At 43.6% G+C, this 16,214-nt stretch overlaps 1 protein-coding gene across 1 annotated transcript in view; it reads right to left on the minus strand.

The window, feature by feature from the left end:
• SULT4A1 (sulfotransferase family 4A member 1) overlaps nucleotides 1-16,214 on the minus strand; it is a 45,394-nt gene that overhangs the window by 5,886 nt on the left and 23,294 nt on the right. The window contains exons 5-6 of the mRNA XM_055000729.1: nucleotides 10,532-10,626; nucleotides 6,360-6,498 (exon numbers count right to left, since the gene is read on the minus strand). Coding sequence (XP_054856704.1) covers nucleotides 6,360-6,498; nucleotides 10,532-10,626 — 234 coding nt within the window. The remainder of the gene's footprint in view (nucleotides 1-6,359; nucleotides 6,499-10,531; nucleotides 10,627-16,214) is intronic.

A 16,214-nucleotide genomic window follows, 5' to 3' on the forward strand; every position in this document is an offset into this window, starting at 1 on the left:
TATGACACAAGACCAGGTACACCACCAAGGCAATTCTGGATCATACACTTAATACTGGCATGGACGACTGGGCACATTCAAACATTACATATCATTTACAGATACCTTTGGGGAAGCCAGACCCATCCTTGCCTGTGCTGCACATAGGAAACAACACATGTCTTGTGATGCCTTAATGCCAAATCAGACATGAGGGCAACACTTTGATGGGCCAAAAAACCAAAGCGTCCTAATCACATAAGAAGGGAGCATGGGTAAAGTATGAACTGAAAAGAAAAAGGGATGCTTGGATGAAGAGAACCAGTGAATTCCCACTCCTCCTTCCAGGGCTCCAAAATTGGAAATGACTAGAAATGGGGACGAACTGAAATACAAACCAAAGTTCATCACGAACCAGGCTGTTTTTTCAGTTCGCAAACCAGCGGTTCGTCGGAGGGCATTTCTGACGACCTGTGACAAACCACTATGATTTTAGCCTGGTTAATTTGTTTTGTTTTTTTGTTTGTCACCACAGACAGCCTGATGCCGATCAATCAGTTTCCTAGGCAATGGGGGGCATGGGATTTCTGCAGACCTTCTGTTGCTCTGGAAATGATGTTTTCATGAACCGAATGAATCGATTTGCAAATCGGGCAATTTCATGCCGGTTCGTGAAATGTGACAAACCATGAACTGCAACAAACGGCCATTTTCCCAGTTCATGTCCATCTCTAGAAATGACCCTAGTAGAGAGAAATGGCCAAGTGTGTGTGTTGGGGGGGAATACAGGGCAGTAAGCTATCAGCAGTTTCTCTCACTCACGGATTCCCAACTATTCTCTTTCCTGTAATTTGGTTCACAAGATACAGTGAGCACACGTACAATTTGTGTACAGTGTCAGCAATGCCTTTCAACTCTCTGTATTGGACAAACAGGTCAGTCCCTTCACAAAAGAATGAATGGTCGTAAATCTGATGTAAAAAAAATCACAACATTCAAAAACAAGTGGGAGCACATTTTAATCTCCCAGGACATTCCATCACTGACTTAAGAGTAGCAATTATCTAGCAGAGAAATTCCAAAGGAAGATTACAACATGAGATTGCTGAAATTGAGTATTTGTGAATTTGAATCAATAGAAACACGCCCCCAAGTTGAATCAGGACATAGAATTTTTCTCGGATTACAGATGCTAATTTTCTGCACTTCACACCCTTGCTCTATCAAGCTAATTACAACATGTATTATAGCTAGCTTCCTGATACTCTAATTTACAATATCTCTCCTACCCCCTGCCTCGATTATATGGACTTTTCCCACTCCTCATATGACAAAGGGAGTTTTGACTCGTGAAAGCTCATACCTTGGAAATGTAGTTGGTCTTTAAGGTGCTATTGGACCCGGATCTTGCTCTGTGTACAGCATATACTTTTTTCACTATACATGTGCAGAGAAATGCTTCTGTTATATTCAGTGCATGTACAGCTGAATGTGTGAATAAAACCACACATTTATCCAGGTACCCCAGTTTCATTTCTTAAGTGAACACATATTTGCTCTTTCTAACAAACAGATGTACATATGTCCAATCACTGTAAGATGTACAAGGCTAGTGATGAGCATGGGCATTCCATGTTTTATCGCTTCTAGGTTGGCACTCTAGTTATACCGCCTTCAGCACTGAAAAGCCTACCATTTCTCTCCAGCCCCCTAAACTGACAAAACTATAATTTCCCCTCTGACTCCATTAGACCTTGTGGAACGGCCTGCCTCAGGTGGCTAGGAAGGCTCCCATGCTTCTATCTTTCTCCTATCTTTCTGCAAACTATACAGAAACAGAATTGTTCAGGAGACCATTTCAACAAACTGAGTTAGGGTTATGGCTCTGGCTCTGGAAGGTGTTTTTATAAAGTTAACAGGACTGTAGTTTATGATACTTTTTAAGTATGATCTGTTTATTGTGTGTACTATACTGTTCTTACTGCATTGTGTTCCATAATTCCATTATCTTCATTGTTTGACAATTCATATTTAACAAATTTTTGCATTGTTTCTGATTTCTATTATGCTTGTCCTATTGTACTGTTTATTAGACGTTGTATGCTATTTGATTCCATTGCTTTATACTATATAATTCGCCTTCAGTTTCAGTGAGAAAGGCAGGCTATAAATTAAGTAAGTAAGTAAACAAACAGACAAACAAGACTCCCAACATCAGCCTCCTGTGAGAGTTGTTTGAAAAACCAGCGAGGACTGAGCTGATCCACACACACCCCAAATCAGTGCATGGTACAGAGGTTCTGGAAATGCATGGCAACTGAATTTTAAAAAGCTTCTCAGTGAGAAAGCCTGCTTGTAGAAATCTAGCATATCATGGAATCATCCTGACATAATACGTTTGGATTGTTTGGAATTTTTTTTGAAGCTGAAGGCATTTGATGGTATTATGCAATCTTCCCATCTATATTTTGAAAAGGCATAGTCCCAGAAGGGTTGTACCACAACCTTCTTCTGAAGAAGGTTTCCTGTTTCCACAATAAACAACTGAGAGCAGAGAAAAATTAAACATTTCTGTCATGATCCCCACAGCTGCACTTGCCATTACTGACAATTGTACACAAAACCAAAGGGCAAGAAACTGGGAGCGTACCACAATATAAAACTGCAAAGCTCCCAGAATGGTTTGCACACCATACAATCAATGATTCAATACATCATTGATTGTATGGTGTGAGAACCATTCTAGGAGCTTTGCAGGTTTTTTTATTTGTTTTATTACTGACAATTGGCCAAAGGACCTGGGACCTCCATCAACCACCTCTTCTGCTTCCCCAACTTACAAAATGTTCATCTACACCTCTCATATGCACCCTAGAGATGTAGAGATTTTACAACAAAGACTCTCATCATACATAGAAAAAGAAATGATCAAGCTAGAATTAGAAAAGGAAGAGGCGCTAGAGATCACATTGCAAATTTACACTGGTTACTGAAGCATGCCAGAGAATTTCAGAAGAAAATCAGTTTGTGATATATAGATTACAGCAAAGGATTCAACTATGTGGACGATGGAAAGCTACGGATGTCCTAGATGGACCATGTCAGGCCACATTATCCGATTGCTTTGATGTGCAGCTATGTACTCTCAGCACAGAATAAGGGGAAACAGAATGGTTTTCAACTGGTGTCAGGTAAGGAAGTATTTTATCTCCCTATCTGTTCAATCTGTATGCACAACATATTTTATTTTATTTTATTTTGTTTGTTTGTTTGTTTATTTATTTGAATTATTTATAGTCAGCCTTTCTCACTGAGACTCCAGGCGGATTGTTCAGTGTAAATTAATACGATCAACAGCTGGGAGATTTAATAAACAACACAGTAAGATTCACAAATGCAAAATTTGCAGAAATTTGAAACCAAGCAGAAATTCAATACAGAGCTGAAACAATAATAAAACAAAGCATAAATAATTCAACATGCTGTATTAAGGCCACGTAGCAGAAACATACTTATAGCAACAAGCACTATTTTTACTTATTTTATTATTTATAGTCCACCTTCCTCACGGAGACTCAAGGTGGATTACGCAGTATAATTCAGCAGTAAGTACACAGTGTAAGTATACAAAAGTATAATATCTAGTCCCTGTCTCTTTACGCATGCATCTCTTTGAACCACCACCTTACAGTACAACTCTATTACCTGTGTAAAAAAGCCCTCCTGAATCATTCAGTTCTGCGTAGTTTGTGGAAAGCCAGGAGAGGGAGAGCCCTTTGAAACTCACCAGGCAGGCAATGCAAGCCCAACAGAACGAACGTCAGACCAGAGAATCACAGCACCCAAACTGGCAAGCCAGTGGGACCAAGACAGCCAGCCAGACCTGGCAATGGCCTGTGACAAGCAAGCGCATGGCACGCACTTGCAGAGTAACACTACGTTCCTTCCCCCTCCTCCTGTAGCCTAGGAAATCTGTAAAGAGCGAAAAACCAAGCTGCTGCAACCTTTAAAATCAGATTCCCAGATATTCCCAAATATACCCAGATTATTCGGGAATATAAACACCGATTTATCCTAATATATCCAAATAAGACAGACATATCTGGATATACCCAAATAATACTGAAAAGGTATTTTTCAAGTATACTGTTAAACAGGGCTTTTTTTCTGGGAAAAGAGGTGGTGGAACTCAGTGGGTTGCCCTAGGAGAAAATGGTCACATGGCTGGTGGCCCCGCTCCCTGATCTCCAGACAGAGGGGAGTTTAGAATCTCAACTCCCCTCTGTCTAGAGATCAGGGGGCGGGGCCACCAGCCATGTGATCATTTTCAAGAGGTTCCAGAACTCCGTTCCACCGCGTTCCAGCTGAAAAAAAGCCCTGTTGTTAAACCAGATATACTAAACTGCACATCCCTATCTTCAAGGGTCAACTGAATCCCATCAAAAGTGAGAAGCACAATGTCCTTCAAGATCGCCACCTTCCCAACCAACACCACTTCCATTTTGTCTTAGTTCAGTTTCAATTTGTTTGTTTTCAACTATTTGGCCACAGCTGTCAGGCAGTGAATCAAAGCCTCTGCATCAGGGAATTTGGATAGTGAGATACAGAGCTTAATCATCAACCAAATGGCAAGAGGCCATCTTCCAGCTAGTCTGAGTTGGGAGAAAGCTTTTTTTTGCAGCTACATTTACTTGCTTCTCTAGAAAAAAGGCTGGTTCCAGTATAATCCCTTGGCCTTTAACTGGGTCTGTAAGAGTCAACTGAATCCCAATGAAAGTGGGAAGCATAATGTCCTTTAAGATACTGATGATGCCTTTCCACAAGCGTCATTTCCATTTTGTCTGGGTTCAGTTTCAATTTGTTTGCTTTCAGCCATCAGACCACAGCTGTCAGGCAATGATTCAGTACCTCTATTACATCACCAAGGGATTTAGATAGTGAAATATAGAGCTGGGTCTCATCTGCATATTGATGGCATCCAATTCCATAGCTTCAAATGATTTATCCTAAAGTATATACATAGTGTTTGAATAACATGGGGCTAAGATTGTACCCTGTAGAACCCCTCAAAATAATTTCCATGCTCAAAATAGTTGGTTTCCAACAGCAACCCTCTGAGTCCATTCTATGAGGAAAGGTTTAAACCACGGGTGTCAAACATACGTCTTGCTGCTGGATCAGGTCCACCCAGGGCTCTCATCTGGCCTGTGAGCAATGGGGGAAAGGCAGGATGCTGCTCTGGGGGGCAAGCAGGCCATGCCAGCTTGGAGCTTGCTGCATGAGGCTCCTAGCGCCCAACCAAGCTCTGAAAAAGTATCCCAAAAATACACTGCTGTGAGCCAGGAAAGAGAAAGAGGGCGCCCCCTCCAGTCCAGCACAGAACTAGAAAAGATCCTTACGGAAATGTTGCTGAAGACCATGATCAAGATTCATACTATGGCATTCCCAATTCTCTGTTTGAGTGTGAAAGTAGGACAATAAAGAAAGTTGACAGGAAGAAAACTGATTCCTTGAAATGTGGAGTGGGAGAAGAGTTTGACCATGAATGGCCAAAAAGACAGGTAAGTAGGTTCTAGATCCAATCAAGTCTGAATTCTTCCTAGAAGTTAAAATGACAAAACGGAGGCTATCATACTTTCATCACATCATGAGAAGAAAAGATTCATTGGAAAAGAGAATAATGGTAGGAGAGGTCGAAGGCAAGAGGAAAAGACGACCCAGTACCGTAACATGGACTGACTCAGTAAAGGAGGCCACCACCTTCGTTTGCAAGATCTGAGCAAAGCTGTTAATGTTTCGGAAGTCATTAATTCATTGGGTCATCATAATTCAGAAGTGACTTGATGGCACATTGCACACACACACAATTTGTATGTATAGACGTATACATTTTCAAGAATATTTTTTCATTTAACTGTAAAAAAATTTGGCAAGAAATAATATGCTATAATGATAAAGTGTTATTAAAGAGTTTGGTGTTTTTCCTGCTTTATAAAGTTTAACTGATAGACTTACCTATTGTGACTATATGAGTGTGTTTTTGTCCAAATAATACACTTTGTTTACTACAGGATTTGTTTTCTACTTTCAACGTTTCCTACAACTCAGATGGCAAAAATATACGTGCTAAGGTAGCATAGGGTGCAGCAGTTTGCAACACTTTCTCAAGTATTGGATTTACTTGCAATTTTTCCTACAGATAACGAAGATCTTTATACTTTTAAATTACATAAATATGCCTCATTTTATACGCTAAATTATAAATGATCCATTTTAATTAGTTAAATCAATATATTTTTAAAGAAAATTAAGCACTACTGCATATATTTCAATTTTCTCCATTGCTTCAAAATTGCTGGAAATTTTACATCTCTACATACCTCTGCCAACAGGAAGAGCTTCCGCATTGCAACACTGATCGATGAGTTGATGACAATGCTCCACCATGGACTCCAACTGTGCTTTGTCATAAGAGACGCCCAAGAACCTTGCCAGTTGTTCAACCATAGCTGTAAGGTCCTGTGAACAAAGATGATGCACATACACTTATAAAAATGACAGGGAAAAGGGGGACAATGTTAGAAACAACAAACTACCACTGCAAGTAATTGTAAAGATTGAAAATAGCAGCTGTAAATCAAACTTCTGTTCTAATTTCTCATTTTCTAATTCACATTGTTAAGTTGCAAGAGGCCAGATTTGAAGATGTCTTGTGAAAGTATTATAATGTTATGAGCATTCAGATCAGCTAGATATAAATGCTTGAGCCAGCTAGAGGAATCATGTACCTACAGCAGGATTTGAGTCCAGTGGTACCTTCGAGACCAACAAGATTTTCAGGTTATGCATTCTTTGTATCTGAAAAAGGGAGCTCTGACTAGAGATGGACACGAACCAGAAAAAAAAGAACCATGAGGTTCGTGGTTTGTCGTGTTTCATGAACCACGAACTTTCACAAATCTACCCTGGTTTGCGAACCAGTTCATTTGGTTCATGAAAACGTCACTTTCAGGTCAACAAATCATCACTTCTGGGTCAGCAGAAGATCACTTCCAAGTCAACAAAAGGTCATTTCCGGCTCAGCAGAAGGTCTGCAGAAAGCCCAACCCCTATTGCCTAGGAAACTGATTGATGGGTGCCAGGCTGCCTGCAGTGACGAACCGAAAAACGAACCACACAAACCAGCCTAAAGTTCATGGCAGTTTGTCAGAAATGGGCTCTGACGAACCACTGGTTCACAAACCACAAGCCGGACTGGTTCATGCCTAACTTTGGTTTGTATTTCGGTTTGTGCCCATCTCTAGCTCTAACTCTAGAAACTCATAATCTGAAAATCTTCACATGCGAAGAAGTTCACACTCAGAAACTCTTGTTGGTCTTTAAGGTTCCAATGAACTCAAATCCAGCTGTTCTACTGCAGACCAACATGGCTACCCACCTAGTCCTGCCTGCAGACCCAGATCTTATCTTTAAAAAAGTAATTCATTACCCAAGGTTGTAAGCATTCAGCCACACTCACATTTTAGTAATAGCTATAGTCATCTATTTGGAGTTGCCACTGGATTACCAACATTGTGCAGTCAGCGAAAGGTATGCATGCTGTAACTGAGGGCAGGTCCAGATGTCTGATGTGAAATGCATGCTCCTTCCAGCAGCACAAGACAATTGTGCCTGCACATACTCCTTGGCAGCCCTGTAAAGGGTGGCCACCATGCTCCTGCTCAGCATGGTATGACCAGGGGGCGTGCACCAAAGGCAGACTTCTTGGAGCAGCCCAAGGATGCCCATGTCCTTGAGCATGGAAAAAAGATGTCCATCTATGGTGATCATTTTGGTGATTTTCTGAGTGACCCTCTTTCTTGCCCTCTGGATCCCTCTTGGTACACTAGTGTCACCCCCACAAAATAGCTCCATCAGAGATGCTTGGCGTCCCTTCCCAGCATCAGGCAGGGTCATATAGATGGCTGCCAGGTTCTCGATGACGCGAAAATGGTAGCCAACATCACTGCCTCATCGAGAGGCAATTACTTGATTGGTGGGGCAGGTATGTCAACATGGGATACACGAGTTTATCTGTTGAGACCTTAAAACAAGTGGAATACGTCTCTGCATGTAAACAGATTAAATCCACACTGTTACACTTTGATAAATGGAGCACCAGCTGTAGAGCACGAAGGGAATGCTCTTTGCACTGTCTGGGTCTCCCTCTTCCAAAGATCTTACCTGCTTACTGTAAATTTTTAACTGTTCCCAAATACAGAATACTTTTTACTAAGGCCTGATTAAATGTTCTGCCACTGGAGGAATTAGCAGGCAGATTTTTAGGGATTCCCTTTTCTGACCATTTCTGTGATTGCAAACCAGGGAATCTAGATACTATTTGGCACTGTAAGAAGCAGGTACTCGCCAGAGATAGATGGATCTCAGTACACATCCAGAAGTGGGGGCGTTTTTCAAAACAAGAAGTAGTTACAAAACTTTTAGCTGATACTGACTTGAGTATAACTCTGGCTGCGGAAAAATTTTATCTATGGTTTTATCTATGGGTTTTTTCTCCTAACGATATATTTTATGCTTTGTATTTAGCATTTTTGGTTATTTGGTTAACCATTATTATTGAACTGTATCATTCTGCCATTTGAATTACTGAACCTGTCTGCTTATGGCCTGTTGGTCTGTGTGCATGAAATAAAGGACTGGATTGGAACACGGGATCCATGGTGATCAATGGTGGCTCAAACATCAAGGCCGTGGCAGAACAAGTGGGCCTCAACCGTATTTACTGTGCAGCTTGCAAACTTCCCCTCATAGTGAGGGATGCTCTGGGTCTGGTTCTTTTGAGGGACCCAGAATGGATGCTGCGACTCCTGAGTTCGACTGTGTTATTCTGAGACACGGGCACATCACTGGTCACTTCTTGTGCAGCATGAAAGCAACTCACCAACTGCATCAGATGCAGGTCCTGACAGGCATACCAGGGCCTCATCTGATCAGCAGTATTAGCCCTCTCTGGACTGCCATGCTTGAGTGTGTCATGGAGCAGCAGGCCAGCCTCACAACAGGGCTCTTAGAGAGCGACACTTGGAGGTGGGAGAGGCAGTTCAGCCAAGAGGACTGGCTGACCCCCTCCCAGATAGTGGACGTCCTTAGACCCTTTAAGGGCATCACCGTCACGGTCTCGTCTGACAGAGACACTACAGAAGAGGATGGCCTCCTTCCTGGGCCTAGACACAGCACATGCAGACCTTGTTCCAGCAGTGCACATCCTTGAGAGAAGGCTGCAACAGGGCATCATGTCCTGGCTGCAACCTTTCTCCAAGAACAAGGTGTACATGTTGGCGATCGTGTGTGACTGGCACATCAAGGGCAGCATTGCTGAGCGTGCTGGGGGCTCACCAGCTTGAGAGACAAGCTCTCTTGGTAGATGTGGCATGCACAGGCCAGGGGGGACACCCCGCCAGTAGAGGGAAAAGAGGGGGACCAGCTCTGCTGTTCTCTGTACCACCCTTTCTTGCCGTCGGGAAGGCACTTGGCACCTCTGGGAACATGACGTTCATGAGTAAGGATTCAGCAGAGATGTGGATTACCTTGCAGAGCCCTGCAAGTTGCTTTCCACCTGCCCTTTAAGCTACTGGCCCAAGAAAGTGGTGGTCTGGCCAAGCCTTTCTATCTATTATAAACCAAAATAATCCTACTGGGACATATAGATGATAAATGGATTCTTCCAGTGAGGTTAAGAACTTGTAACATCTGTAAATTACAGATAGCTTAAAAGTGGAAAAAGAAAAATCTTCCTATTATTTCAATGTGAACCAGGAAGTGGCAAACAGGAAGTGACATCAGTCCTCTCTAGGAATCACAAGAAATTCTATAGCTTTCATTTCTGGTGATTCCAAGAGAGTACTGATGGCACTTGTCTTTTTTTTTTCCTCCAGAAGTGCTGCCAATCCATTACCAAGTTTTTGAAGATTAATTTTCTCCTGCCAACCACAGTGGTGTTGATGGGAAACAGGATATGGGGGTGAGGGGATTGCCTGACAGAGGTTTACTAGCCCTAACTTTCTCTGAACTATTTAGCCATGTATTTAAGCTCCAAATTCCAACTGCAGAATGGGACATGTTCAGACAGACATGTGCCTAGGGTCCATGTGTATTCTGACAACACATGGTAACAAAAGGCAACTGTGACAGTTAAAAGCTAGACAGAAAAAAATATTCGTTTATATTATTTAATAAAGATGTTGACTGGCAGACATCACTGGGGAAGGAATTCCATCATTTAAAAGGTCTTCCTCTGAGCATGTTTTTATTATAATCTATTTTATTTTCTCTACCTGATCTATATATTTTATAATACATTGCCTCCTTGCCGAAACTCTGATGGCTTATCCAAGTCATAAAAGTCATCAAACAATAAGCAGTTCAAGGAAGCAGTACTGGGGAGAGCATCAGTCGTTCTGATCATCTCCGCTTCAGAGAGAAAAGGGGGAAATTCCATATGCAATAAGGGAAGGGGAGCATTTGTAGGGTTTGTAATGTTTTTACTCTTTACCTTGTGCATATCTTCATACTTCAGAAAAAGAACATTGGAGTCCATATGATGGTCCCAAAATTCCTGTACATGTTCAAACCATGAACCATACCCTACTGTGGAAACAGGAAATATAAACAAGGGAAATTACCACTATTCTTTAGAATCTCTCTTGAACACAAATTATTAAAAATAAGTACAACTTAATTCTGATTGTTTCAAAAATATGATTAATTTATCGCTATTAAGAAATGTAACTGGAAAGAAGAAAATGTACGATCCCTAAAACAAAGTATAATGAAAGTGGTGTTTGCTAGAAAATTAAAAATAAATTAAATTAAAATTAAAAATTAAGAAAATTAAAAATAAGAACTTCCAAATTCTGTGCAAGAGTTGTGCACAAGCACACACACACGTGAATATTATAACATACAAATAGACTTTTTTTTTGGTAGGGTGAGCCACAGCTCACGTCTTCAGAGACCAACTGCTACAGACAGACGGCTGCCCAACCTGAAATATGCTTATGTTATATAAACTCATAAACAAGTCTGAATGCAATCCTGGTTTCCAATACAAAGCTGGCCTGGAATCACGAGTTCTTCCTAAAGGCTCGTATCTGAGGTCTGGACCGGATGCTGGTGGCCAGCCTGCAGCACAGATAGCAGAGGTAGTGAAAGTTTTATGGAATCCTGTAGAGGAGCTTGAGGGCCCGTGAGCCTGGCTGCCGCACAGAGCAAGGGTGGCGTATCCACCTGCCTCACTCCCTAATTGAATAAAGGAGAGGCAAGACAGAATAAGGGCACTGGGGGCCTTGCATGCTGTGGATAAGGAGCAGCTGCCTTCAAAGAAAATGTCCAAAGATGCTCAACACTGGCACTCCAGACTTGGCCCCAGCCCCCCCAGGTGACACAGAAGACCACTCCCACACACACACACAGCCGCGGGGGGGGACTCACTGGAAGCACTGGTCACTACTGGGAGTGCTGACACCCAACAGCCACAGGGCGTTGCCTCTCACTCCAGTCACCCTGACTCAGGAGCTCATGAGGAAGCTCCTCTGTAGCCAGGCCAAGCCGCTCTCACCCAACTTGGCCTTGCTGCATCCTCGGCACCTCTGGCCGTGGCCCTCTCTGTAGAAATATCCGAGAGGCCGAAGGAAACCAACAGCCAACCCAACCACTCCCCAAGTAATAATCCACTCAAAATCCTGTTCAACGCATGTGTTATTTGGGATATTCCACATCCATTTGTTTTTTTTTTTTTAATAATTTTTTTATTTTCATAACTACAAAACACTACACCAGACTATCACAAGGAAAGGGGAGAGGGAAGGGACAAAGGGGGGTGGAAAAAGAAAAGGGGGGGGAATGAACTACAAACACTAAACACTACACTTCAATGTTTCCCTTCATACTGTCATAATACAAAAATAGCTCCATAGAATAATGATGGAGTGGTTAATCATACAGAGAATAAACATTTCAAATTCTGATTAAACTTTCCTCCCCCTTCTGGGTCCCGGACGCAATTCTCTCTGTGCAACTGCTGTTGCGATGCTCTCCTCCCCCCCCTCCGGCTCCTCCTTTTCTTCGTTCTTGGTGCAGCAGAGTTCTGGGTTTTTATTCTCAAAATCCTTTAGTTGATCTTCTGATAATATCTTATAGGCCTGATCTTTATATCTGAACCATATTCCTTCCGGGAATAACCATTTGTACTTTATTCCATGGTCCCTCAGAAGAGCTGCAAACTTTTTATATTTAAAACGCCGTTTCCGGACTAGAAATGGAACGTCCTTCAAAATCTTGACTTTCAAACCCATAAAGTCCAAATCCGCATTGTATGAGTTATATAGGATGGTGTCCCGAATCTTTTTAGATGAAAAGTCAATAATGATCTCACGAGGCAACTGTCGCTTTGTTGCATATTTTGAAGAAGCCCGACGGACCTCCAAAATGGCGCTTTTAACCTCTTCTTTAGTCGTCCTCACGGGTGTCGCCAGTAGTTCCGAGACCAAATCCCACAGATCCTCATTTTCCTCCTCTTTCACGTTTTGGAGACGCAAAATTGTCTGCGTTCGTTCCACCTGTAGCCCGATCAGCTGGTTCTCCACCAACTTCAGCTCCTTTTTTGTAGCCTTCACAAGTGACGCACTTTCCAGAGCAGACTTTTCTGCCCCCCCCCCGCTGCTGCCTTAATGGTTTTCACCTCGCTTTCAATTAAGCCCACCCTTTGATCAGTTTCGTTCAGCTTGTCAACAAAGGGTTTTATGGCTTCCACCACCGCCCTGCGCACCAACTCTTCGAGCGACTCCCCCTTCAAAGTAGCCGAGATTGACTTACCGAGAGCGGGACTTTGCTTCTTTGCTGCCATTTGGGGGGGGGGGGGGCGCCAACAAAATTCTGGAACTCAACGAAGGGGAAGAGCGAGTCTTCTTCAGATCAACCTCTCCTTCACAAACGCTTGTAAAACAGAAGGGATTCGCTTGTTTACAGGCTTCCGCCTGTTTCTTTCACTTGCCGTTTCTCGTTGCCCGGCGGCACTCGAGGCGCCGCGCACATCTGCCGGCCTCCATAGGGACAAACGGGCAATTCCCCCCCCGCATTGATTTCGGGGAGTTCTTCCCGCTGCGTCCCGGACCCTGGCTCCCTCCCTGGGAGTCCTGGGGGCTAATCCTTGCGGATCAGCCGCCCGGTCAGGGTGCCCGGTCGTTTCCTCCCGGACCAGCCGAGAGGAGCGTCCAGCATGGCTGAGAAAACGAAACCGAATCTCCACATCCATTTGTTCATACCGTTTCTACCATATATCACACCCTTATCAGATATCCATATAGTCAGCGGCGCAACCTCTCACAATCCTAACTAAAGCATTCACAAACAGTAATATATCACCCTGATCACAATTCAGTTGAGCATTTAAAATGCTAGAGTCAAGAAATTCATAAATAGTCAGAATAGTGCCAGAAGCTCAAACAGTTCATGGCTTGTGCCAAAGACCGGGCTCCCCCTGTGTAGTGAAAGGAGAAGGGTCTGATCAAAGTCCAAAGGTTAGTATTGCTGTAGAGAGACTCCTTCAAGGGGCTTACGTGCTCCTGGAGTATAAAGAAACGGTCGAAGATGAAAGTTCTTCTGAGGATGAAGGTTCTTCAACACAGTGGTCCTTTGGTCTCCGTAACAGCAGAGGATATACCAGGGTGTAGCCCGACCTGACAGGCGTGCTAGTTTCAATTAATCCTGTTTCAGCATTCCTTTTTCAAAGATATTGCACATATTCCATCTTTCCTATGTTACATAAATAACAATAAATATAACATACAGCAAATGACTCAGCTCTATTTCTTATCATACAAAACATCACTCACCGATGAAGCATTAGTCAGTTTCAAACCGGGTGTTTCCTATGCAATCTCTCCAAAGGCAGGAAACACTCAGTCCGTCAGTTATACAGCCAAGGGGATGTGCTTACTGAACAGAAGGGCACTGTCTTAAAGGGACCTGTTCCTCATAAATCTTACAGGTAGCTTGAATAATCAGTCACCTGGTTCAAGCCACCTGGGGCTACAGGATCAAGACGGTAGATCCAGTACGTCTCCCCTCCTAATAATTCATGTTCTAAGTCCCTATCATTGGTTTGTCTCAGGACATTTAATATAGAAAATCTAAACTGTCTGGCATCACCATGGACTTCAGAAACATGTTGTACCAGGGGCGCCTCCATTACTTTGTTTTTAATGTGTGACATATGTTCTTGTATTTGTATCTTCACAAGCTGACGTGTACTGCCTATATATACTAGCGAGCAAGAACACTCAATAACATAGACCATATTAGCCGTGCTACAGGTAGAGAAATCCCTCAATCGTACCTTCCTGCCTGTTTTGGTCACCTTAAACAGATTTCCTTCCACTGATAACTCACAAATATTGCACCTCCCGCATTTATGATGTCCTTTAATTTCTCGGGGGTTCCTTTGATCTATACTCTGCACTTACTAGAATGTCCCTAAGTCTTCTGGTCTGTTGAAATCCTATTGCTGGCATCTCCCTACAGCCTGGGATCCTAAGGTGCCAGGGCCTTTTGATTATGCTGCAGACACCCCTAGCTAAGTGTGTGTAGTCCAATGCCCAATGCAGGTGACAATCCTGAACTCGATCTTTGTTCTTAAATAATTCCTGTCTATCTACTCTGCTTGCTCTAGTCACAGCTCCATAAATCTCTTCTTCAGGATATCCACGTTGGCAAAAATCATGGCTTAATCGATACCCTCAGTAAGCACATCCCCTTGGCTGTATAACTGATGGACTGAGTGTTTCCTGCCTTTGGAGAGATTGCATAGGAAACACCCGGTTTGAAACTGACTAATGCTTCATCGGTGAGTGATGTCTTGTATGATAAGAAATAGAGCTGAGTCTTTTGCTGTATGTTATATTTATTGTTATTTATGTAACATAGGAAAGATGGAATATGTGCAATATCTTTGAAAAAGGAATGCTGAAACAGGATTAATTGAACTAGCAAAATAGAAAAGAGTCCAGTAGCACCTTTAAGACTAACCGACTTTACAGTAGCATAAGCTTTTGAGAACCACAGTTCTCTTCGTCAGATGCATCTGTGATTCTCGAAAGCTTATGCTACAGTGAAGTTGGTTACTCTTAAAGGTGCTACTGGACTCTTTTCTATTTTTCTACTACAGACTAACACGGCTAACTCCTCTGGATCTATGAATATCCCAAATAACACTTGCACTGAACAGGATTTTGAGTGGATTATTACTTGGGGAGTGATTTGGTTGGCTGCTTGTGGCCCTCTCTATGCCTGGGCGGCCAGCCCCAGTGCCACCAAGGCCTCTGGCGGCCTTCCTATCAAAGCATGCAGTTGCCACCCATCCCAGGCAGGTGGAGCCAGCATGGCTCAGGCATGCTGCCCCAATGCAGACGGAGAGTGCTGCCACGCTGCCTCCTCTCCAGGTGGCCCCCATCCTGCCAGGCAGCCACAAATCACAAATGCAGAGGGGGGGAGGTAGCCACTCTGCAAGACCATGTTGGGCTGGCCAAACCTCCCCCTCCCCCCAGACCTGCCCAATCACCTCCCCACCCCACCCCGGGAGCCCTAGGGCTTCATAGTGAGGCAGGGCAAGCTTTGGCTTGTCCACCAGCAGGCACAGGCAGGCCAGAACGGGGCAGGCCAATGCCCAAGCCCTGCTTCCCACAGGCTGCCTTCTAACCTCTGGCTGTAGGATTGGCCCAGGTGCTGGGGCTGGGGATTGGGGCTGGGGATGAGGAGAGGTATAAAAAGAGGGCTCCCAAGACAGGCCGGGGAGGAGGAGGAGGAGAGAGCCAGGGAGGAGAAAAAGAGGGAAAGTGAGCAAGCAAATGAGCAAGAGAGTGAAAAGGTACGTGAGCGAGCCAGCCAGCCTGTAAGCAAGTACACAAGGCTAATCCCTAGGCAGCCAGTGGGGGGGAGGAGGTGGAGTGAACCTCCCCCCACTCTCCCACATTAGAGGCCTGTGGGACCGGACAGTGGAGGGCCAGAAGCCAGCCCCCATGCATCTGGAGGGCTTACAGAAAACACACAGATATGTGTGAAAACATCCATAAACCCCATTTGGTGCACTCAGAAAAGCATCCTATACTTTCATTGTGGGAGAACAGACATCTATGCAACTGGGAGAGGAAAGGTTACAACAGCCTGTCAGTTGGGGGAAA

The sequence above is a fragment of the Eublepharis macularius genome, chromosome 16 (genome assembly GCF_028583425.1).
Source record: "Eublepharis macularius isolate TG4126 chromosome 16, MPM_Emac_v1.0, whole genome shotgun sequence".
In the NCBI taxonomy this organism is placed as follows: Eukaryota; Metazoa; Chordata; class Lepidosauria; order Squamata; family Eublepharidae; genus Eublepharis; species Eublepharis macularius.